Source organism: Lepidothrix coronata, unplaced genomic scaffold, assembly GCF_001604755.1.
Source record: "Lepidothrix coronata isolate B3197 unplaced genomic scaffold, Lepidothrix_coronata-1.0 Scaffold202, whole genome shotgun sequence".
Taxonomy (NCBI): Eukaryota; Metazoa; Chordata; class Aves; order Passeriformes; family Pipridae; genus Lepidothrix; species Lepidothrix coronata.
In genome coordinates this window covers 409,014-435,384 of record NW_016690382.1, presented here as the reverse complement: position 1 = coordinate 435,384, position 26,371 = coordinate 409,014, and the positions used below count along the sequence as shown (strand labels likewise).

General features: G+C 37.7%; 1 protein-coding gene across 1 annotated transcript; it reads right to left on the bottom strand.

Annotated features, from left to right (window-relative positions):
• Positions 1 to 22,878, bottom strand: DENND6A (DENN domain containing 6A). The gene is made up of 20 exons (XM_017832455.1): positions 22,684 to 22,878; positions 19,995 to 20,033; positions 19,858 to 19,900; positions 16,361 to 16,473; positions 15,280 to 15,360; positions 14,797 to 14,902; positions 13,602 to 13,681; positions 12,099 to 12,161; positions 11,388 to 11,443; positions 10,922 to 11,044; positions 10,652 to 10,747; positions 8,486 to 8,580; positions 6,638 to 6,703; positions 6,483 to 6,547; positions 5,763 to 5,852; positions 4,485 to 4,538; positions 4,290 to 4,399; positions 3,893 to 3,995; positions 2,347 to 2,421; positions 1 to 1,876 (listed from the first exon to the last, which is right to left on the bottom strand). The coding sequence occupies exons 1-20, from the start codon at positions 22,876 to 22,878 to the stop codon at positions 1,745 to 1,747; spliced, it is 1,785 nt and encodes a 594-aa protein (XP_017687944.1). The 3' UTR covers positions 1 to 1,744.
• Between the last annotated feature and the right edge of the window lie 3,493 nt (positions 22,879 to 26,371).

The following is a 26,371-nucleotide window of genomic DNA, read 5'->3' as shown; positions in this document are numbered from 1 at the left end:
AAAAAAAATAAAAATCAAACTCTTTTATTTTCCTTTAAAAAAATACGTATTTGCAGTCATGTGATAGTTATCATAGTTGTTACCAGTTTACATGGTTCCAAGAAAGTACACAGTGCTCCAGGTTAAATATTTAAGATAATTTAGGGTATGAATGGCCACTTAATAATTTCTGAATTAGAAATGCTATTCATCAGGGTGTGCAAAAAAAATTTGCAAGTTAGCAATTAATGCTGAAGTGGTATAGTTTAAGTAGCATAATAGATACATTAAACTTTTGGTCATGATTAACTGTATACAAAACATAACAGTATTAAAATACATTATTTTCATAAAAATACCGTTGTGACACTTAATATCTAAATAAGACATTTTTAGAAAGATGATATGAAATATTTGTTATAGAAAAGCACATTCTTATAGCAGGATTATGTCATAAGTTTTTAAAAATTCTATCCAAGCACTTAAAAGCAGAGTGGTTTTTTTTACAACTGTGATCCATTTGTCATATAAAAGTATATGCTGTGTGTACACTATAATATTATGTTTATTCTATTTGAAACTGGTCAAAGTACAACACTGCATGTGGAGCAGCTGAGTTCTTATATACCACTGAAACTTGTTCAAGAAGATAAACATCACATTCTTGTTGCTTAATATGCAAGAGGAAATTACTCTTTATGCATGTCTGCTATATGCATATACTGAGAATAATTTCATGCTACAGTCGTTTCTTGCCACAGTCTGACCTGTCCAGAGGCTTTTCTCAGCTGAAGCAGCATCTTCTCCCTCCAGCCCCTCCACCTCCTCAAACACCCGACTGGTGTAAGCCAAAACCAATAAAGTTAAAAGTTATAAAAGGAGCTGAACTCCTATGATCTCCACTCAATCAGACTGTGTATCAGCCGACTCTACTGAAACCACCCATTTTAAAATTCTCATTAGAACTCCACTGTGTTGAATTCCTGTGATGAACACTGCATGTTTACATTTACACGAGTGATCCACTTGAAATCCTCGATGTCAGCAGTTTAAAACCGTGAATTAGTACACAATTACTTTATTTAAGGCATGTAAGAGCACCCTAATTAACAGAAATTAAATAAAAGAGAATTCCCTTCAGGAAATTTTTTTCAGCTGCCTTCTTTCAAGATGCTAAATTAATATCATTTTGGAAAGATGGTAAGGAGGAGAAAGGAAAACAGTTAAGAAGCGATCTGATTATTTCAGTTGTTCCTGAAAGAGTTTTGAAAGCAATGATTTACCAGTAAAATACCTCAACTATAAGGCATTCTGGTCAATCACATGTCAGTTGGAGTTATCACTAGATAAAAACTAAAAGAAAAAAAAGAAAGAAAGAATAACCAGATACTACATCAACAGGACAGTACAGGATCAATATTGCTCACCCCTGAGTTAACAGGATTGGGTATAGCAGCACCAATGGAAAAACATTCTGCAATGCCAGCACTGCACTGTGGTCCTATACTGTGGTACAGCTTCATATGCCCACAGATTATTCTTTAAGAGCACTTATTTCAAACATTATTAGACACAGGAATCCCTTTAGTTGCATTGGTATTTAAGTGGAAAAAACAGTGAAAATAGTAAAATGGGCTATACTATTAGTACAGTCCATTGTAGTGTTAATGTACTGCTTACAGCTGTGGTCCAAACCTGGTAAGCCACTGTCTTCTGTGAGACTACTTGCCTTTTGGTTTTCTGCACCAAAAAAGCCCAGCAGAAATCATGTTGTGCCAGTTTTGAGCAAGATGTCCTGCAAGTCATCTGGAAGTGCTAATATGATGTCATTGATGTGTGTCTGCAGCTTCTCCAGGGTGTCGGTTTTCACAGGAAGATGTTCTCTGTTAGCCTGCAACTGCAGAGGTACCAGAAAACATGATTTCTACTAAAAATGCAACTTCACCTTAAGACACATCAAAGTGATATATTAGAAAATCTGGCAAATGGATTCCTCATTTGCTTTGGACAACAGCAGGTTTCCTCAACAACCACACGACAGCATCAGCAACACTGATTTTGGCTTTCAAGAAAAAAAAAATTTTTTTTGGTTTTTTGGACTTCTTCCTCCCTGAGGATTCAGATCAGTCAGAGAGTTCCCATGAGTTTTAATTACCAGCAATACATTGCTTCCAACATGGCCAGATGATGTTGGGGAGCCAACTAACTTTTCAGGCATGGCTCAAATTAACTGTTTTTCTTTTAAAACCCTGAATGTCTGATTCCTTAAGCTACCTAGATCATGATGAATATTTTCATTTAAGTCCTTGCAAAAACAACTACATAATGCTTCTAGGTATTTAAGTCATATTCAATTCAGTTACTTACCAGTTTATTTTTTAACTTCAAGACAAGATCCACTGTTTCTACTTCAGTGTGCTTCTGACTCCAAAAAACCAAGTTCTAAAATAAGAAAAATTAAGCATTGAAATATTTATGGCAACATATGTAATTTCAAAAGTAGTATTAATTTACACCTACTGTTCAGAATAAGTCTCTTTCTTATTCCCGTGCCATTTGCTAAACTCATTTTACTCATGTCCTGTCTTTACTGTGACTTGCAAAATCTGCTTTATTTGTATGTTTGCCCAGTACTTGGCCTAAGAACAAACTTGCACATGAACACAATACAAATAAATTAAAGGGAAAAAAAAATCTTGCCCAACAGGCTTAGTTTGAAAAAGAGCACCTACAATTCAAAATAGCAGTGAATGATTACCAAATCAGATCTGCCAGCACAATGAAATATTAAAAGTAGTGTAAGGCAGGGCATTAAAGGAGATCACAGCCAATAACTAGTAAGATACAATCTACAATCAAGTGAGTTTTCTTATGGAAGTTCTGTTCCCTTATCCCTTTACTATTCACCTAACAAAGATATTTGCTCATGCAGAGGAAAGATGTTAACACTTGGATCAAAAGAAAAAGCAATGAGGAGCAGAATCAGTAATAAATTTGTGACACATTTCCTTTTCTTTGATTAAGTTAATGTCAAGTATAATTGGATAGAATCTAAGTTATATAATTGACCTAGCTATTGCCCTGCAAATTATTTGGGCTGCTCTATTTGAACAATCTGTTTGGGTTTGCTACAAGGTACTGTTTGGGAATTGACAGGGCAAGGGATAAAAACAAATGGCTTTTCAAAAATAATCAGAGCAATTTTTTTGTTTGTTTACAAAGTGTGGCATAGCCTTACTTTTTTTTTGTTCTTCCTATTCCCTCTCTAGCTGTACAATGTCTTCTCCTTTTGCAATTCATTTCTTTAGCAGCTGTTCCAACTCAAATTATACTGATACCCACTTCAGCTTCTTCATTAAAGAATGGATCTTACAACATAGGAACATTTGTTTGGCATTTTGTTATAAATCAACAAAAAGATTTCACTTCTCAGCTTCCAATTACTATAGGTCAGTTTTAGGCTTATTTACTAACCATATCTAATTAGTCACCAACTTTCTGTGGTATTCACTGGTTTTATACCTTCAAAGCTACAAACTATATCACAACTGAAAGTGTCAAGTGAGATGCCAGAGACAGAAGCTGAATGAAATAATATTATCAAATAAGAGGAAAAAGCTTTTTATTTTTTTGGGGGTGTGTGTGTATTCAAAATGTAACAAAACAAAAAAGTACTAAAGATATGTTTTTACAAATGATGACAGTTGTTGTAACAAGTGAACTGTCTTTTGTATTGCTCTCTCTTGCTATGTTAGTTCTACCTTGTCCTTGGTGAACAAGATCATGTTCTGCTAGACTAAACTGTCAACATTTTCATGTTCAACCTATGAAAACAGGAGTAAAACTGACTTGTGAGAGAATATATTTTTATTAAAAGATGATAAACGTAATCATAAGCACACATTTTTCTAACCTCATTACAGAGTGCTTCTAAATGAAGGGCCTCCAACTTCTGTGTCATTTCTTTCTGCCGGCTCCTAAACCAACCGTCGAAGTTTGGCGATTTCAAAAAATGCCTGGTAAAACACCAAAGCAAAATACAATTTAGATTTTAAGGACAATTTGGTAACACTGTTTTCGACATCATCAAATTTGAAGTAATTATATTTAGGAAACCATTAACAGGTTACAGAGAAACACATTTAAGTGAGTAAAGTATATTAAGCACTATCAATTCCTATCAAAGCATACATTATAAAAGAAAGTCTTATTAAAATCAATACTAATCATAAATTTGCTCAGGAAAAGACCATTCATATTACTGATCTATTTTCATTTATATAATTTTTTTTGCTGCTGAAAGAAATGACCTGTAAAGTCCTATCCAGTCTCCTTTTAAACCTGAGGTGAGCTGTGGTCCTGCTTTTTCCAGTGTCTTCATGAAGTCTTCTTGGCTAAACTGCCTCAGCTGTGGTGGACTCTATGGAAAGGAAAAAAAACAATTACCATACCGTAACTTTTCTCTAATCACCAATTTCCAGCTCATTCAAATGGTATTTCCTTACCTTCCATGGTGATATGCATTTCTGCAGAGGCATTAGGCTTGCCACATAACGTTCCTGGGGAAAGGAAAAGGAAAGGTTGTTTGCATAACCAGTATTAAAGATACACAGACCACGTGTGTGTTTACTCATTGCTTGTGACCACAGCATTTTCTCTGCTGAGTATTGGTACAGGGTGGGGTTGTGCATATTCACCACATAAGAAGACAAGAGGAACTTATCTAATACTGATTGCATTTCCCAACTTCATGTCAGCAAGGTTCAAGAAGGACATGGGGCAAAGGAGGACAGGAAGCAAACATGTACATGGAATATCTATATCCTGAACTTCAGCCACAGAGTAAACAATCTCTCTTTTCATTGGTGACAGTGCCTAGGTACCTTCATATCATGGGTTATTCCAAAGTGTAATCCCAGTTTGTATCAAGTGTTTGGAAGTGATTTTCAGGGTCTCTCATACAAGCATTAGCTCTAGAACTAACCCACAGATGCTGTGGGCATCTCTGCTGTAGCAAGGCTTGGCACAGGCATGGCCAGAGCCCCAACGTGTCCAACCCACAGGGAGAGGGGCCACTGCTGAAGCATCAGGTGTAACAACAGGAGGCAGCTCTGCCTCACTGGCTCACACAGGCAGATCTGCACAAACTGATACACATTTCCAAGTGTTTGTAAGCACTTGGCCATACATTTTGATCTGTGAACATAATTAGTTTTGATAACATTATGACAAGTCTAGTTCTATCTTTTGAAGAAACAAAGGACAGCTCCCCACATACTTTTCCTGTTGCAGAGAATGTGAAGGGTGATCTCACCCTGTAAACTAAGACTTATGACAGAACATGCTTTAGGTTCCTCGCTTGAAGTGACAAGGTGCAGGGAGGAAGCCGGGGAAAGGTTTTAGATTCACACTATGTGTCCATTCGGTCTCAAAAGAACAGGAGAGAAAGATGAATTTTAAAGAAAAGCTCCTCTTATCTTGAACACCCAAGGACAAACAAGTCTCTAGAGATATTCCAATTCTTCCAAACAGAAACTGGACCTGATCATGCCTGCTGTAAAATGATGAAACACTCAGGTCATTCACAAAACATGTTCTGAGGGTACACAGTGCCCCACTGTCCAGCTCACTAATGAAGGATGTTGAGCAGTACTGGATTCAGTGTTGACCCCAGGGATACACTGCTAGTTACTGGATAGTTACTGGACTTAGTCAGTCAGGGTAACACCAAAAAAGCTATTCTATATTACCTATGTAAAAACCCCATTAGTCTAAGAACTCACTAATGGAATAATGAAACTTTCTGTCAATTCCAAAAAGTAGCGCCGAAGAATCACACTCTGTGCTTCTGTTGGACGTTTCTGTTGAACTCCCTTAAAAAAAAAGAAAAATCACAGCCTGTTACTCCAAAACACGTAGGTAGTTGTGGTGGGTTTCTTTTTTATCAATACTTATTCCAGTGTTTCTGTATTCATTTGCTATAATCCCACACATGGGACCTCCCACCTTGAACAAGGAAAGGAAATTAATAGCTTCAAGTCCTTTTGTACTCATCTTTTCAATTGTTGATTTTTTATTTTCATGTAAAGAAATTCAAGGAAAGAAAAGTTTCTATAAACAAGGATTTGCAAAGCAGTTAAAACTTGGAAGCTCTGATTCTTACACACCTCATGCATGAGATTTCTCGACCAAAGAGATGAGAGGTGAAGGGGGCTGGCAGAGGGTGGAAAACCCAAAGCAGACGAACTGATAATCCCTTCAATCCACTAAATTATTAAGCTAACTTTTTGAGTCCTAACATATTGTTATGGAAGCTGCTAACAAGGCAGCAGCCCTTCTACAATGAGGGTGTATATCCAGCTATACTGCTACGAACTGGGGCAAAGGAACTGGAATCCAGTTTCATTTCAGTTACACAAAGTGCTTCCTTAAATGAAAGCACTGTACAACAGTACACAAAATACACAACCCAGTTACCCTTAAGAAGACATTTACAGTATTACCTTTTGCAACTGTTTAACAATTTCTTCATCTTTGTTCAAGTATGGCTTGTAGGAGGTATAAACACCTGAGGAAAAAAAGCAGCCTATAGCCAAAGGAGAAACGGGGTATGCTTTTTAAAATTAAAATACTGGTAATTTAACTCTGAAGTTATTACCAGGTTTGGAGTCCAAAGTTTTTAGGTTCTTCAGTTTCTTCACTTTCACCTGCTTTGGAACTTCACCTGCCAAAACATATAAAGACACCTTGCTTGAAATCTCCATCTCTATTACTAGATACTACAGCTAATGTGCTATACATGGCACTGACTTTTAGAAATGGGTACTTTCACTTAGAAGACAATCTAATATTGTAAGAAACATTAGAAACATTGACAAGAATCCGAGTATATATCCAGAAATGTCTGGCAAACACATGAACAGGAGCACATAGACTTTTCCTTGTTGAAAATAACAACAACAAAAAAACCTACCCAAAAATCAACTAAACAAAAAAAAACCCCAAAAGCATGACCTTCTAAACCCAGCAGCCAAATAAACTTACTGATATACAGTAGTGAATTATTATTTCATTAATTTAATATTTTTATTCCATCTTCCTTTGTTCCCCTTAACGCAAATGCTTTTGGGAACAAACCTTTTGCACCTTGGTCAAAATAAAAATTGTATGTAAGAAATTAAATCAGTTGCCAGGGATTAAATGTTGTAAAAATGAATTTATGTCTCCTTTACTATGGGCCAAAGTAAAGGCTTTTGTTGTGTTTTTCCAATTTATCCTTCTCCATCCAGAAGACCCTAAACCCTGTTAACAGTCCTGCAGCCTCAGCAGAACCTTCTCTTAAATCTATTTGGATGCTCGACTTCAGAGGAGATAACAGTATAAATTGCTATTGAAACTGCAGAGTGGGGAGAAAAGGAAAAAAAAAAAAGAACAAAAAATAATCAGAAACCCTCTCTTTGTCCCTAAAGAAATAGAATATAAATTTTTAAAGTCAGATCAGACAGATACATCTCTACAAGTTTCTGACTAAGCATTTCCCATAGCTGCACCAAAGCTTTAGAATTTCATACTTGAAACTGTATATCAAATTTGAAGGCAACCTCTGTATATGGCTTTGCAGAGTTTAATTTTTTAATTAGGATTCTATTTTCCAAACTTGAACTACACAGCAGCTAAGTAACTCCTCCTGAGACCCCTGACAAACCCCTACAGGTATTCTCACCGTGGACAGGCACGATATTTTAAAGTAAAGCAAAACTTTGCCTAATTATATTGAACACAGCACATAATTCTTAATTAATTTGTTGTATTCAGAAATCAAACTTAAGTTATTTAACAAAAATTAATGTTATGATGTTTTATCTTAACTGCATATTTATGCATTGCCACTGTCAGAACAGAAGAGTGAAGCTGTCGCATCAGACAGATACTCCCAGGAATTTCATACAATAAATAGAATAGTGTGGTATTTTACTACAGGCTGGCGACTGACATGTTATCCAAAGAGTACATGAAAATTCTACTCAATCATGTAAGGAAATCATTCAACTTGAACAATTAATAATTACTGGAATGCTGCCAGATTAGAAATATATTATCAAAACACTGTCAACAAACAACTTTTTATGTTACTGTAACATTCGAACTTAGTTTTCACGTGGGTCTTACATTCCGTGCTGGCTGTGACTGATTTATTCTACTAAAATTAACATCAGTAATATGTCTCTCATTTTAATACCTTATTGGCAGAGAGACAAAATCAGGACTGTGTGAAAGGTAAAACATTACTACTAATGACTATCACCACCTTTTGCATTTAATATATGAGATTTGACAAGACAAGACATAGAGCGCTCAAGAGTCTAATTTCACTTGACAGATTTACACCTATGACAATTTAGTTAGTATTAAGCTAAATTAATGGGACTAATTTACATGTTTGTAAATAAATAAGCCCACAGTTAGATCCTATTGCACAGGATTGTAGAAGATATTTATACTTTACCTGGAAGTTTAATATCTCCAATTCGGATAATGTGAGGCCAGTGCTGAAGTGTTTTAGCAAAAAAGGGATTTGTCACCCCTAGAATGACAGAGGGCCTAGAAAAGTAAGGACAGTGTTTAAAATATGACAGCAAGAGCTTCTGTCTTAATGAATACAAAAGGTCAACAGAAGCACCAAATTGTATCAGTTTCTTTTCTTGCTTGTCACTGACTCCACCTTGCCCAGAAAAATCACTTCTTTTGAGTCCTTCTGTCCAAGTATGTTCAGCTCAAAACATTTTAATCCCCACTCATAGTTTTCCCCACTCATTTGAATTGACTTTGTTTTTTTGCTGTCTCTATAATCCCCTTAAACTTGTTTGATGTATTTAAATTCATTTTGACTTGCAAATGTTCATTATTTTCTCGGGTCATCATAGGTGATTTACAATCTCTCTTCCAAAACAATAAAGATCAGTGTTCATATAAAGACTTCACACATTCTTTTGTTTTAGTCTGAAAAATCAATTTATGATGTTTTATCTTATGTTCTTCTCATTGCCATGTCACAAGAATCAACACTAAAAAAACGAGGAATAAAAGAACCCAAAAAATAGGCATTCCTTTTTCCCTACTAAGGGGTCAAGTCTAGCCCAACTGAAATATTTAATGTTCTCATGCCTATTTTGTGGGAACCAAAATGCAAGTTTCACACAGAATTAGTTTGGACCAATGCACACAAATAGACATTCTTTTACTAACTGGAAGTTGAAAGCTCAGGAGTTCAAGTAAGGCCTTCATTTACACACACTAAAATAATAACTCTCCAGGCCAACATAAACTAGTAGCAAATCATGAGGAATCTTTTTTCAGTACTACTGGTAATAAAATAGTAAGACTTGGTAAGCTACTTGGGTCACTTTTAGGAGCCTTACTTTGTCATATTTACCAGAACCAATTCTGATTGTAAACCACTAAAGTAATTTCTGAAAAGACACAATAAATCAAAACATCGAGACGAAAAACAGACCCGTGCTCACCTCTCACTAAAGGTAATAAAATACACAGAATCTCCATCATCTGGATTCTTCCCCTTCTTAGAGCCACTGCTTAAAAAACCTATTTCCTACCTTACCAAATTTTTGTTTTCCATAAGAAAGCCAGAGCAATTCCAGCTCTGTTTCAAATACTAACATACAGACTGATCAACCTTTCTATTTTGCTACAGAGGAGAGGATGCAATTTTGAAACATAGGTTACTGAAGTTTAACCAAATTCTTCTTGGAATTATTTTTAGAAACTAAATTACATACTGCATAACCATTCCCATGGAACACCATCTGAAACATATTGCCTGTGTTTATGTGTTTTTCCACTGCTCTATCTCTGGCAATACATCCGTTTAGAGGAAAAATACAGTAAGAAAAACAAAACAAAAAATCCAAACCAACAACCTCTGCCTGTTCTGACATTAGAAGAAATTTATTTACAAAAAGATCAGTGAATCTAATCAAGCTACATTTAAATAACATATAATAAGAAATATTGAAAGTGTACGTTCTCACAATAAGAGCAGAATTTAAAAAAAATAAAGAGGAAAATGTGTTCTTAAAGTAGTTTTAAACATCAGTGGTTTTGGACATTCACGCTCTTAAAAATAATCTTAATATCTGAATTATTTACAGTATTATTCTAACAAATTCAGTGAAGAGATATTTAATTTTTAAGCTGTCTCAACTAGGACACCACTGAATTAACTCTACAAAGCAGCCATATGGATGTTGAATTAGTCACTTTGATTAGCAGTTGATTAAAGATGAAAACTATTACCCAAATCTCCCAAAGAGATAGTCTGGAGTTGGTGTTATACAGAAAAACTCTTGCAGAAAAGCAAAAACTTTTATTGTTTTCATATTTGCAGTTTTACTTATTCTGTAGACAAATATCTCATGAAGCTCAAGAGGAGTTTAATTATGGCATTGTTTCATAACTTCTTTTGTCCTATCTAACTGGAGTCAAAACTTAAATCAGGTAATAACTGCACTCTGCAAGATAAATCTTATTAAGAAAGGGAGTCTAAACATAATTAATGACAGAAGTGAAGAATAGTTAAGCAGTATTTGAACACAAATTTATGGTTACAAGTGGCTTTGAGCAACATCTTCACAACAGACTTTGATTCACTTACGGAGCTTGTGTGCGAGTCGTGTACTCTTTGAATTCACTGTCGTGTATGGTGAAGTACGGCCTGAAATCACTGCAGTACTTCAGTGGGGAAATGCAGCTGCAAGGCAGAAAGAGGATAAGCTGTCTGTATGTATTCAGTGCAAAATTTCATGTAAGACAAAAGCAAATCTCAAATTTGCAGTGCTTTATTACACTGATCAAATGAAGGTCCGCTCGGCTGGAATCTTACCTGACTCACTTAGTCATTAGTTGGAAGCTCCACTGCACTTACCTAACAAGGGCCAACACGGTTTCTGAAGATTCTGATGGTGATGGTGCCATCACAACAAGTGGTTCTCCCAGCAGCACCAGCTCCCAGAGCATCTGAATGTGAAAGAACACCGGGCAGAAACACCTAAAACCAGATGGAGGTGTTTTAATTCACTTGACATAATAAAAGACCTATTTCTTCCAGTTAAGAACTGGATAAAAATGAAGTTTGCAATAGTACTTAATAGTAATTTGAAAAACATAAAATACTTCTGTAAAATGGAACATTTAATGAACTTGCTTATTTACTGCAGTTTCAGCCTGCATACTGCCCAAACTGTGTTTTAGCTAACTTTACAGAAAAAGAATATTAAAACCAATACTGACAAATGTTGGCTTGCAAACCATGAGACATGTGTCAAAGTACCATCAGAAAACTTTGACTTGTGGGAATTCACAGCTAGGAATCAATCAGTTCAAGCTCCTACCTGAAAAGATCCACTTCATGGACAGTCGGCAAAGCCATGGAGATCTGAGCATCTGCCTAAAAGACATCGCAATGCTTGTTTTTTAGTCATCAGAATACCTAGGTATTAAATGAAATGGTTTCCCTTAAATGCTTACAGACAGCACATGGTATATATCCTAATTATTTACACTGCTCCTCTATTGCAGTCAGTATATACTATGTTATCTCCACAAGTAACTATTTTTGTGTGCTAAAAGCAGGATTTCGCCTAAGACACACACAAAACCCAATTACAGGCATGTAACTTTCAGTCCAGAAAAGATATAAAATATTGAAGCTGTTTCAAACACCAGTTACACAGCACATGAAGGCACAGATGGACTTGTTTTATAACCATCTTCTATGACTAAAGACTCTTAATTCTGTTTTCATCCTCAATCCCCCCCCCCAAACACTAAAAGGATGATCAAATTAGTAATTTTATCAGCCAACTACCCTCTTCCAGGACCTGGACATCCTTCCCTACTTGGGGTAACTGGCTTAGAATATCTTTTCTATGAAGAATCCAACTTGACTCCTCCATTCAAAGTTTCAAAGACTGTGGATTTCAATATTATCAAATATATGATGACTTGCTACCAATCTCTATGAGCAAGTTTAAAGTAAAAGAATGAAAGCAGATCTTTAGCTTTGTCTGGAGTTATGTACAATATCAGTATCTAATCTCTACCTGGTGCATATTCTGTACTATCGGTGTTGTTCCGGGCTTGTCACGATATGTTGGGATCCGCAACTTGGAAAGAAAAAGAAAGATTTATTTTCCCTTGTATCGGATTCAGCAGACACTTCAAATGCTGACTTAGAGACAAGTTGTAACATTTAAAGAGGATATACTACAGTATGATGCTTATTTACTCCACAGAACTTCCACCTACAGAATTTCCAGTTGAAAACTGAGTAACAGAATATGCAAATAACACTCCAGTTAAAAAAAACTCTTGGTAACATTAGTCACAACTATTACTGTAATTTCAATAAAAAACCATTTAAATGTTGAAAAGAATGGTCTGAACTAAGGTCATGAGGTTTTAAGATGGCACAGAATTATTTTCAGAGAAAAATCTTCTCCTAAAACATCAGACATCTTTGTTGGGAGTGAGGCAGAATCCAAATAGTCTGAACGTAAGTATATTTTTCTGACTTTAGTTTGCATCTCTAAGTCTCGAGAACTACAGATTTCATCATACTGGAAGTTGATGTGCACATATGGATGTAATTTATACAGAACAATTAAAACTGTCCAAGCAGCATAATAAAACAGGGATGTATCACTGGACAGTAATTATGACTTTATTCAGTTTAGGAATGCAATGTCAGCTCTCACGGGTAAGATTTATTGATGACATAAATGCAGGCAATACCCAAACAAGACATATCTGACCCTCATCATCCAGCAACAAGAACACTGCTTTATTAAACCTGTGTTTTCAGAACAGCCTCAGAAACTTCTCCTTCCTCTCCCCAGTGATGCACACACATCTTGCCGTAAACTTGAGAGTATCTGCTCAGAACGTGCTTCTGGTTGCAAACTCCAGTTCCATCAAATCCATTTAACTGCATTTCATATGAAGACACTATGGCTCCCAGAGGCCTAGTCCTTAGCCACCATTTAAACACTACCATTCTTCCCTCTGCACTAGATACAACTCCTTTAATAGCTTTCTTCAGACATATTTCACTTTCATTGAAAATTATCAACAGCACAAGAAATTAATTGCTGGTGTGTGGGTCAAAAAAGGTTTTTACTTGTGAATCTTCAAGAAGAAGAATGATTTTCATCAATATATTTAATTTGCTTGACTGGAATTTAATTCTCAGTATTTTCAAGTGTTACTTTATGGTTGATTTGACAAATATAATTAGCACTAAAGTCTCCTAGAATGCAAATTCCAGTGGGATAATATAGACACTACAATTAGTAGTTGTATTGAAATATGGCTTTTTAATATCTACAGAAATTAAATATTAACCTAAGCACGATAAAAGATCCTCCCCTCCTCTCCCCAGTCAAGGCACCTAATCAAGATCTCCCAGACCTTCACTCTGAGTGCAGTAAACATCTATTCCTGTTTGGAAGCCTGAGACACTGAAAGCAAGGCACAGTACAATAGGACCTGGACAGTAAAAGGTGGGGAAAACACCCTCAGAGAACCACAAGTGCAGGAGTACTTACCTTCATTATAACACCCATAATAGGCAACTGCAGAACTTTCCCTGGAACTGGTGGTGGCCAACGATCAACATCGCTACAAACTGAAAGGAAAAACAAGTATCATTTATAACAGTTTATATCATGTATAACCCATGATCACAAAGTCACCTTTGTGCACGTTGCAATTTTAAATTAGTGCTAATAGTCCACATCAGTTCTACTTGTCTCCTGATCACACTAAACAAGTTTTACAGCCTTTGAGACATTCTTTCTGTATTATTCCATTAGAACTACAAAGTTTGTCATTTCAAGCAAACAGTATCCTCTGGTCTTTCGTTTTTTTGTAGCCATGAGACTTGCAATTGGTTGAAGAAATGTTACATGAGAAACCGTGAAAGTACATATTGGGAAACTTAAAAAAGAACACAGCCCTTTATGTACATTAGCTATTGCAGAATAGATGAACACAAGCACTTAAGAGAAAAGCTAGTTTACAACTTGGATAGAGAGTTTTTCAGCATTAACTTGCAAACCATTCTGAATATTACTCCTAAATCTAGTTTTCTGCGGAGCTTATTTTGCTCATAACCTGTCAAGAAAATAGAAGATTAAAAAAATACAATTCCTTCATGGTTTCCACAAATTGCTGCCCAGTGAAAGCACAAAGACATGAACATTGTACAAAGAACACAGCACTCCCAGGCAAAGAGCAAATAACTTTTCCATTTGGCCCTCTCTGGCTCTTACAGCTCTGCAGTAAGGCTGAGGCACCTGCTATCAGTGCTGCTCTGTTGCTTTTTCCATTTGGTCAAAAAAACAAAACAAACAAATCACACACACAAAAAAAAGCCTCAAGCAAGATGACATTTGTACAGTGGTTTAGCAAAAGTTGTCAGACTACCCGAAAGGACTTGCTTTGTGAAAAGAACAAACTGAGGATTGGCATCAGTGACTTGTGCTCAGCAGCTGGTCCTGATACAAACACAACCCTAGATGTGTTTTAGGAAGGACCTTCAATTCTCCCACAGAGGATGCAAAATTAGATTAGCTCTGTTCAATGATCTAGAAATCAAGCTAGTTTGTTAAAATTTCAATCCTCTACCCTGCAAGAAGACAAAGCCCCAAACTAGAACATGATAGTGTTGTTTGTTATTTCTCCAGAAAAAGTACGTGACAGTGTAAGAGCTCCTCTAGAACAACATCACAGGACCACTACCTGCTTCCAGGAAAGCTTCACTTTTTTCAAAATACTCTGGTGCTATTTGCTTAAGCATGGTGCGGAAGAGATGGACATAAGGCAGCTTGCTGATGAGGACCAGAGACTGGAATAAAGAGGAACAAAACAAAAACAGGATTTCAAGTTAATGTTTTCCCTCAGTTCTACAGCAGCTTTGCTGGTTACCCTCAGAGGATGTCAAGTGTGACTTTTCCCACACATGCAAGCCAACCACAATTTTGACTACAGGCAACTGTAAACAAACAACTCCCTATAGTTACCAACTTTTTGTTTTTAAACACACACAGAAAACCATCTGTTCTGACAGTGGAGCTGGAACGTAGCATAGCTGTTGTCAAATTAGACCAACTTACTATAAACCACCAATTAACTTAGAAAGCAAGACACCTTTCCTGTTCCTCTGAGATCACTGAAAAATAATTAATTTCCAAATAAATGTTTTCCTAAAAGAATTGGAATTACCTTCTGGAAATAGCCCCTTTTTAATGACTTGTCACGAACTTGTCTGAAATACACATAGCCATAGTAATATGCTGAATCCTTCTGCAAAAGAAAGGAAAGAATACAATACAACCACCTGATACTCTCCTCCTTTCTGAAGCATTCAATGTACAGTTCAAAAGCATATTTCCCTCCAAGCTCCAAAGTTGATTAGATACAATAAACTAGAACGCTTACTCTGTTTATTGGCATTATTTTTTATTAAGTACTTCAAAGAGAAAACACCAGTGTGTGAAAACAGCTGTGCTTTCTGGCTTTACTGTTTTTATATCTACATTCTCCTGACACACCATGAAACAAAAATAGAAATAACTTCCTGAGGAATAAATCAACATTTATAATTCTTCAAAGCAGCACTAAAAAGATTTTAGCAGTTAAAAACCTTAAAGCCCCGACTTGAAAAGATATAACCTAGTCTTTCAATGTATTGGTTTTATTAAAGATTCTTGAAGTATCAAGGAAGTACATTAACAATTCAAAGAAAAAACACCAGCTTCATCCTTCCTACAAACAGGAATTAAAGTATTTGACTCATAAACAGATGAGTTTGAGGATCAGACTCCCACTAGCATAGCTAAAGGCCTCAATATTCCTTATGAATATGAGGAGAACAACTTTTTGGCCACTATCTCTTTTAGATAACTGCTCCAACCTTCCAAAAATTAAGTGTGGAAATGGAGAGACAGCTCAAGTTTGTTGGATTTTTTTTTTTAAATTAAGTTACAAAGCACTTCAGATTTCCACAACAGTAATGGGTTTTACAGTTTGATCTACAGGTTTCTAATCAATAACGAAATAAGTCTGGTCTTCAATTTAACTCTCCTTGCAGTCCAAAATTCATAGTAATAAAACTTAAAGAACAGCTAGTGAAACTTATTATTATTATTATGATACTTATACTAATATCCTACAGCAAATATTTTCTGAGTTTTGACTTTCAGGACTTCCAGTTCAGAGATTTTGCTTTTCAAGCATTAAAGGTGATGACCCACAAATTAACATTACCCAAAAGAAATTAACTTCATTTTTTCTTATTTCCAACCTTTAAGTAAACTGGTAGATCTCTATCCAATTGGTCCAGAAAACAACAAAATGAGACCTTCCTTCCAGGAGACCGTCGAAATCTAAAACAAAACTGTGTGTCCCCAAGACAACCTACATGGGGAAGAGATAAACAACAAACACTATTCTGAGTCTGAGCCTTTAACATGAGAACTTGTTTACAGTCAATGAGGTATCAGAGTTTCTCTTCATCTATCTTGCACTGCTATTGTGACCATTTATATATTTATACTTTTATAAGTGAACAAGTTGGCATATTTGGCAACAATAAATATTCTGTCTGCAACAAGGACAAAAAAAGTCACTCTACCTCACAGGGACTGTCATGTCCTTAAATAGCTCAACTAATGGTTGTTCTCCTACTGGTAATCACCCATTTCCTTAGTCCACCTGTAGAGTTTCAATTATCTTAAGCACATGTCATTTCTCTGTTGAATGGCTGTGCTTTGACTTTTTTTTGATACCAAACAGTTCATACATCAGTCACACCATAAGAGTGCATTATGCTGATCTCCTACAAATCCATGTGCAGGTCTAGGACTCATCATTTTGGAAGCTGCAAAGCTAATTGCTGAAAACCAAGTGAAACCGAGTGTGACTTCCCAGTAATACCCCCAAGGAGTGAAGTTTCCTTTAATTTCTACCAAAATTAATTTCTTAAAAAAAGTACCAAAGTACATTGATTATTTGCAGTCTGAAAATAAAAATAAAATAAGTTTGTATCACTTATCAAAGAAGCTTTTTCCAGGTGTGGCATAGGAACTGCACAATCAGAACTTGTATCACTGATACTCTGGTGGTTGTGTCCTCTCCACTGCAAATGGAGAAGCTCCAAAAAATCTTTAGTTCAGGTAGAAGCTATATAAGCTGAAGAAAATGCTCACAGGAATAGTGATAAGGGGACTGTCAAAACCTAAAGGACACACAGGTGTATTACTCTTTCTAGCAAGGGACTGTAAGAAGTGTCTCTGCAACACAGTGGTATTAACATGAACACAGTCAACTGAAAGGCCAGCCTGTGGCAGACAGACCATCTTCACTGTAACAATATAGGTGTTCATGTAAATCACTACAAAAGAATCAATATATTATTAAACTTATAGCTACTGTTAATAGTAGTAAATTTCTAGTTTCTTCCTGGCAAAGGACATTTGTTTCTCCACATTGAATATAAACTTCGTTGGTTGCTCTGCTCTTACAAGTTTGGGACATAATTTGCAAAGACCTCCAGGAAAAAAATCATGACCTCACCACTGATGATCTGAGCTCCTCTCAGCCGTCCTGTCTTACCCCAGCCAGTGCAAACTGATTGAACAGTAAAGGCAGAGCCCCATTCTCCAGGGGACTGTTTATCAGACATAGAAGCTTGATTTCATCTTCTCCTTGAGTCTTGTACGTTGTGCTAGAGCCCTCACAGACACTCCAACCCTCGGTCAGTCACCGGCTGGGCAGGTTTAACACTGACACACTCAGAGCACCCAGGGCTGAGGCTCAGAACCTCCTGAAGCCACAGTGGGAAACTCTCAGTGGGCCAAGACAAACCAAAGGTAGCAAAACACGGTGTGATGGGACAACCATCCAATTCAAACAGGTAATGAAAGCAAGTGCTCAGCAATATGGATTCAATGATAACAAGAAAAAGCACAGCACATGCCAGTAACACAGCACCAAATATTTGCTTCAGGTTTTCAAAGCTAGTTCCCCTCATCCATAGCAAAGAAAAAAACCCCAAACTATTATAAAAACCTATACACAGAAGACCTAAAAGTTAATTACCCTTAATCATTAATATATTGAAATATCATTCAGGATATGATGTCTTCCTATTTAACAAGCTCTTCCAGAAAAGACTGGCAAATGTCTGTTCTTTCTTCAACTACCCATGCAGAGAAAGTAAAAGATAACTGTACCAGGAAACTTAGCTCAAAACCACAAAAAGTGTTATGATCTAGTAGCTGATTAAATCAATTTCCACCCCTGAGTTCATAGCCATAAGTACTGGAATACTATCTCTTTGTAGCTGTAAAAGAAAAAAGTTTAATTAATCTTTTGAGCTATGAAAATTTAAGGAAGGCTGACCTCAAATTTATTTGCAAGCTAATAACTTCCTTCACTGCTATATTACATAAAGTTTTTCCTTTTATGTTAAGGCCTACAATGAAAAAATAAATCCTAACAGATGGATACACTTCCAGCTCATTTGTGGAAGGCAGGTTTCATTCAGGTAATCCCTCTACATCATTTGAAACTTCAGTCCATCAAGAATGATCAAGAACCTATAGTTCTTAATAGGACATTAAAAAAAGTAAAAACATGGGATTTTTTTCCTGCTGAAAGTAAACATATATTCTGCCTAAAACAACTTTACTACACTCTTATTTAAAAAAAATACACAAAAAAAGTTAAAAATAAAAAAAATTAACCTTCGTTCCTAACACATGATTTTCTACCTTCAATGTATCTTTTGAAGGTTACAGGTATTTATGACTGCTAACAATGGGAGTAATAAGAAGATACAGTTAACTCATCTTCTTTTTCAATAGCAGAAGCTCCTCCTCTATTTACATACAGTATAGCAAGAACAGAAAAAATAACTTTAATGACATTAAGACAATGGAGAAAAATTAGCCAAGATATTTTGTAAAATCACATAGGAGAGAGCTCACACACATTACAAGCACACATCTGCACCACCCCATGTGACACCAGAGTTGTTCTGCTGCAGAGCATCCACAGGCACAGAGTAAGAGCAGTTACAGGCACAAGGCTGTTACTGCAGGTTTTAACTTTGTCCAGAAGTAAACAGGAAAGGAAGTGTCTGTCTTTCTGCAGTATCTTTTTGCAGGTGGTCCAGCCCATCAGCCACATGCCCCCAGTTTCTCTTTGGCAGCAGATGCAGAAGATTAAATAATAATTTAGCAAGCAGGACCACACACAGCAGCAGAAGCAGCAAGAATGGAGAAGATAGCCCAGGTTTTCCCTTCACGACTGTTCTTTCTACCTGCTTTTGAATTTAAAAGTCAGTTTGTCTGTTATAAACTTAGAAAATATACACTTAGTCCTTTATGAGAAGAGGGTTCCGTATCCTTCCAATTGCTTTATTAAATCCTTCAAATTCCATGCCTACTCTCCTCCCTACAGTGACAACACTGTTATTTTGTTTAAAAAGTGATATTAAGGTGTTCATTCTTTACTTGCCAGGTATTCTGAACCGTCTGCAAGTGTGTCATCCAGAAGGTCTTACACACTGACATTCTCGATATTTCACTTACATAAAATGCAGAAGAATCCTCAGACCTTACTGCAATGCAGTCACAGCTTTATATTTAACCTTAGCTGCAACATTTCTGTATTGTAATATTAAGATATATAAATCAGGATTTGATCTAAAGCCCAGAATACATACTGTCAAATTTTATCTTTTTTAACACAGCTTAGTCCAACAAGAGATGATTACAGTGTGAAGGAAGCACTTACCCGAATTAGAATCTGGAAAAGACAAATAGCAAATATTGGTTTTCTAAAGGGTGGGGAAAAGAAAAGAGAGCTGTTATATTTCCTGAAATTACTAAACTCAAACCAAATTATATACTTATACAGCAACCATGACTTACCTCTTTATCTGTGAGTTTGGAATGTGGAGGATATATTACCTACAGGAAGAAAGATTTATTTTATTTGAAAATCAACTGGATATAAGCAGTAAGCTTCTACTAAATATTTTTACAATTCAACACTCAAATACCTGACTTAGAATACTTTCAGTTGTAAGCTATTAATATTATGCCTCTATTCTTAATTTTATATGCTTTTAAGTTAATTGATCACCCATCTTTACAAAGTATTTTGAATGCCAGTTAGATACCATAAACATACATTTAAAAATTCAGAGTACTTGAGATTTTTGGTGCAAAAGGTCTCAGAGGAGAGCAAGATGACATCTTTTAGATTTAAGTTGTACATGCAAAATGAAGTAGATGATTCCATAGAAAGTCGACACATATTATTGTCTGAAATCTGTTGTAATGGAAAAGTTAGGTTGGAGTAATCAAAATTCAATCACAAAACAACCTCTATACTAACAGTAACTCTTGGAGGACGTCATTGGCCCCAAATAACAGTTGGGAACTGTGCAAGGTCAAGGACTACACTCGAAGTCACAGCTTTAGTAGTTATGGAAATAAATCATGTAACAAGTTTTTACAACACAGAAATCAAAAATGATGCAACACAATGAAAGAAACGGAAGCACCACCACTAAAAAAAAAAGGGGGATGTACAAAATCAGTGATTATGCAAGTAAGTGAGAAAAGAACATACAGGAAAGAGGACAAACCTGAGACACATTTCAGCTAAGAAGTTCCTCAAAAAAAAAAAACCAAACCACCTCAAAACTACTGAAATGGGTGGCTAGCTTGTAAGCAAATGAAATCTAACATAAATTCAAAGATTATATTTCAAAACAGGTTTCAGGGCTTCCAGAGATGGGAACTAGTCCAAGAGCAGTTCAATGCAGCAATGGTAGCTTAGTGTAGAGTCCTCATATTACCATACCACTAACATCCAGTTAGCTCATTTAATCTTGTTCTACAAAATGTAAGTAAATTTATCTCCTGATAATATAACACTATCCTACTCCACAGAAAACAACAAATAGACCCTCTGGCTGATCTCTGATTAAGCAGGTTTATGTCCCCTGGTCATAAAGCCTCCAATGCATTTCTTTTCCCCTCAGTCTCTCCTATCCAACGATGTCCAGCCACAAAACATTGTTCATGCAACTAAAGCTGAAAGCAGACATACAAGTGGAACACCTGCATTCTGCATGTAGCAAACTTATCACCAGCTTCTTTCCACCTCTTAATATTTTCCTTTGCTATCTTATGCTAAGCAGTACACCAAATGTAACTCCTTCAGCAGCTGAATGATGCTGAAATCATCCATGTCTAGTCAGAAGACTGGCATACAGACCAGACTTGAATTCATACTCCTTTACCTCACTAGCTCATGTATCTTCCCAGAATTTCAACTTAAACTGAAAGCTAATTCTTCTTCCTGCAGCTATGTACTGAAAAAAAAAAAAAAAAAATCAGGCCTCAGTTATGCAGACACTTTAAATTTCATTTTATGCATGCAGTCAATTAAATTAAGGGGACTGTTAACAGAAGTGTCTGCAGCCAGGCCAGAGGCTGTGCTTCCCTCAGCCACCAAGCACATCATCTGCCCAAGTCAGGGGTTATACAGAAACCCTCGTCTTTGTTGCCTACACCACCTTATAACAGCAAGAGAACAAAGCCCAGATAATCAGCACAGTATGCTGGGATTTTATTTGCATTTCTCGTGCAGCCAACAATGTGTATCAGTTATGTATTTTACATATTACAATAGCTGGCTTGGCTGAATTTTAGGCCACTGTGCCATGCATTTATGCCAACACCCCTTTAAGAAGACTGAAAGAAAGAAAAGGACACTTTCCCTGCACACCCAGAGCTTGCTACTAAATCACATGGTGAACAGGGTGAAACAGGATGTGAAACCGAGCTGAAAGATAACTCTTCTCTCCGGTTTATTTTCCAGCGCTGTGGGCTCCCTGAGCATTCCCAAAGCAGTGCCGCAGCTGTCGGTGCCCCCTGTGCATTCCCAAAGCAGCGCCACAGCTGCCTCTCCCTGTGCCCCCTGTGCATTCCCAAAGCAGCGCCACAGCTGCCTCTGCCTGTGCTCCCTGAGCATTCCCAAAGCAGCATCCCAGCTGCCTGTGCTCCCTGTGTATTCCCGAAGCAGTGTCCCAGCTGTCTCTGCCTGTTGCACAGAGGGCACAGCTGGGAGTCATTGCCACGGGCCGGATCCAGCTCGAGCTCCTGGAAAACGATTCAAACGTGTAGGGAACCTGTTCACGCAGCCCAACGAGCCGGTGAACGCTGGTAATTGTGAAGACCACTCGCATTCCCGTTACCATCACACTCTTTAAACATCTTTAACAACTACACGCCACGGAAATCAGCGTTCGTGGCATGTAAAGAAAGCCGATGATGTACTTAACACGAATCTTGGCACGCGATGAGAACCATTCCCGAGGGCCCGCTGGCAGGACAACTGGCACCGTGGGAATTGCTGTCCGAGCACAACCCGCCTCACCCGGGACAGCGGGGCCGGTTCCCCAGGGCGCTCCCCGCTCTGAGGCTCTGCACAATCACGTTTCCATCAAGCTTTTCCTGCTCCTGTGCAACGCCGGGGCCAGAGGAAGCGCCCGATTCCGGCGGGGCCCCGCCGCCGCCGCCGCCCGCCGCGGAGCCCCGCACGTACCTCCACGGCCTGGCCCAGCTCCAGGTCGAAGCCCACCACACACACGCAGTGCAGCCAGGCCGAGAAGCGGTCCCAGGGCAGCAGCGACAGGCACTGCTCGGGACCCTCCGGCTCCGCCAGCGCCGCATCCTCCGCGGCCGCCCCGGCGCCGCCCGAGCCCGGGTCGGTGTCCGGGCCCCGCTCCCGCCGCGACATGGCCCCGACCCCGGCCCCGCCGCGCGGAGCCACGTGACCGCCCCGCACCGCCCCCCGGGAGCCGCCCCGAGTGGGCGGGGCCAAGCGGGCACCGAGGGGCGGCTGAACCATTCCTGCGGGTAGGGGGGGGGGGCGGTAGGGGCGGAGCGCCCCCCAGCGGCCCGCGGGGAGGGCGGCGGAGCGGCCGCCGCTGGGCCCGGCCCGGCAGCTCCGAACGGGCACCGGGAGGGCTGTGCAGCTTCGGGGCGGCTTGAGACACAGCAACCCCGCCCCCGAGAGCCCATATGACAATATGGTTTTGCTTAATAAAGTAGCTACTTCATTGCTACTTTATGCTGTGGGAGCAGCTCTGCAGGCAGCTGACCGCAGGGACACGATCCCAGTTTTCTATTCCTCCTCGGCAGGTCAGTGGCAGCCCCTGGCTGGGGACTAGGTGGTCGCTAAGGAATTAACAGGCATAGCTACATCATATCCTACACAACGCTGAACACCATTCAGGAGTCAGGTGGAAATACCCCACAGGCTGAGGCCCGAGCGACATCGCCCTCACAGGAAATTGGGATAAATAAAAAAAGCATCCAAATCTCTTAAAACCTCTCTTAGCGCCTTAGCCAAAATCCAAGCTCTTTATTTAATAATGTAAGAGCTTTCAAATACTCCTTTAGCACTGTCCATCTCCCATTTCTATTTAATTAGGAAACATTTTGTAGAGTTTAAAGTGCTAAGTAGCTACTTTATTAGACAAAAACACTCCCCTCCTCCTGACCTGTACCTGTTATTATTTAGTTACTCACACCAGACTTCTGGTTGACTGCTACTAGCACAGTCTCGGCAGCAGTAGATGCAGATGTGCTGCTTGCCTGAATCACTACAGGCCAGGTTTTCTTCCGGATAGGAGTTGCAAATATTAAAACTGAGATACCACATCTATACACACTTAAAATTTATGACTCTTTAGATGCACTGTTTCCTTAAGACCCATTAACATAATTTGTTTATCTATCAAGACCAAACTGCTAGAAACTAAAGTACGCTTTGATCGTTAGAGTAATTTTCTAGACAAAGGAGGAACAAACATTTAACTCAGACAAAATTATAATACACGAAATTATTGTGGTAATAATTTAAGATATAGCGGCCTTCAGTTATCAGAAGCCATTAGTGGCAAAGTGGATGTCAGATAGTAAGATAGGAATGGGGTTCTACAGTGCAGCCTGGGCAGGGCTGTACAGGAAGGCTCTCTCTGTCTGTAGCTGCTTCAGGTATTTTATCATGATGCCACGTAAGACTCACACATTTTTCAAGTAGTTAACTCCTGGGTTCTGTAAAAGGTCACTACTCAAAAAAAGACATGACTAAGACTGAGCTTCATCAAGTTAAACTCAGCACAATGATTCTGCAGTGGTGTTTCATTTGCTATTTCTATTTAAGAGCTGAAATAGGGCCCGGCCAAAAGCTTTATCACTTAGTTTAAGGAAAGATATCATCTCTCTGCTTCTTACAAGCCTTCCCTTGTTTATATTTTTATACTTTTCCTTGTTTACATTCTTGCTGTCATGGCCAAAATAAAAGTTTAGCTGTTATTACCATGCACCCCTTTTAGTTTTTGCTGGCCTCTATTTGTAAGTTTTCACGTGAATAAAAAGTACAAATGTATATAAGTAAAATAATAAGAACAAAAAACTTAGTAAGAGTTGTATGCTCTGCTCATTTTATTAAACAAGAACAAATAAATTAATTTCATTTGATGCTTAACAAATAATCTTTTGGCAGGATAAAGTTAAGAGAATAGAGACACAGTCTTTGATAAAAGAGTCACCGAAAAAGAGAGGATTCTCATCTACTGGAGATATTCCCAATTAACAGGGAAACACTAGTTCAGGAAGATTTTCACCTAGGCATTTCAAATCCATTTTAGTTTTCATTAAATGTGATTATCTTCCTCAGTTGAGAAAGAATGTCTGTTGTTTAAGAAATAGAATAAAAATATTTCTGCATTTATTTCAAGTATTGTAACATAGAAACAACTGAGACTGCTTTCTCCTGCAAGAAGTGTTATCAGTGGAGGATAAAATAGACTTCAAAGCTCGGAACCTATAAAATGAGAACGCTTAGCTACAACTTGCAATACTGACTCATGAAATAGCAGGGCTCTGCATATGGAATGTGCCCTTAGAAATCTCCATGAACTCTGTCTTGTTTTGCAGAAATGCAGCGATCTGTTCATGTAAATATTCGGCACAGTTTGGAAAAGAAAGTCTTCTAGAGAAAGCATCCTCTGTGATGTCCGTTGCTGGAATAAAAATGAAAACAGGCCTGGGTGGGACAGCTGGATTCTAAAGAGCCAAAACGCTTCAGTGTTTGAGCCTGTCTTGCTTTCTTCCACCCTCTATCTTGCACCTACAGCTGCCATCTCCAGAGCTGTATCCCGCCTCCCTCAGTGGGATGCTTTCTATCAGGTGGCAGCAAATGTTGTGTTGGCTGCTGGCTGGCCTGTTTCCATCAGCAGGGAGTGACTGTGCAGACTGCTCACATCCACGGAGGAACACCAGAGAACGGGATAAACATCATCTGCTCACCTCACCTTCCCTCCTCCGCCAGCCGCCTTCACATTTCAGTTTAAAGTGGTACTTCATTTGTATTTGAAAATTAGCTCTGGTTCATTTGAAACAAATAAACGCTCACCAAAATGGTCATAATTATTTTTAAAGCATCTTTTCTATTTTTCAAACAGACACAGAAAACATCAAACTTTTCAAAAAGTCAATTTTAATATTGACTTTTTATTTGATATATTAATAGAAAAGTAATTAAGGCTGGTTACATGATAACTCTTTTCTGCTCAAATAGTAAAGCAGTGAAAATGCCAGATATATCAACTTAGCTAATTTCATCAGAAATTCAGAAACATTGTATGTAACATCAGTTATATGTTAGCATAATAATGTATTAATGGCACACATATTACATTATATTTATATATATACTCCAAATACATGTATTATTAACATAGTATAAAACATATATTATATATATAAAGATAGGATATATATAGTATAATAAACATTTTATATAATTGCATAACATATTAATATATTTATTGCATAATGTAAATTGAATAGTATATTCAGTATATGCTTACTACATATATTCCATTAATGTAACTGTCCATTATGTTGGTAAGACACTCATTTATATAATGGGTACAAGTGTCTTTTAATAAGCTTAACCAAGACAAGAGATAGGAGCAGGGAAGGATTTGAAAGAAAATGAGATAAATGGAAAATCTACCTGACAAGAGAGGATTAAACTTTCAAAATTAATGCTGAAAGATAATGTAATTCTTCTTTACATAATCAGTCAGAGTTAAAAGATAAGGAACAGAAAATAAGTCTGAAACTAAAGACCGATAATAGCACTAAAATAAAAAAGTGTAACCACTTCAGTAAACCTGGGGTGATAGTTAGAATAAAATTTTTAATCACAGGAGAAA

What these genes read in the sequence shown, in the direction of transcription:
- DENND6A (XM_017832455.1), bottom strand. Translation starts at nt 22,878, where the DNA reads ATGTCGCGGCGGGAGCGGGGCCCGGACACCGACCCGGGCTCGGGCGGC. An exon ending in TTATGGGTGTTATAATGAAG is followed by an intron (nt 12,162 to 13,601) that starts GTAAGTACTCCT and finishes TTTCTTTCCAAG; the next exon opens with TTGCGGATCCCAACATATCG. An exon ending in GACTGGATAGGACTTTACAG is followed by an intron (nt 3,996 to 4,289) that starts GTCATTTCTTTC and finishes GTGTTTTACCAG; the next exon opens with GCATTTTTTGAAATCGCCAA.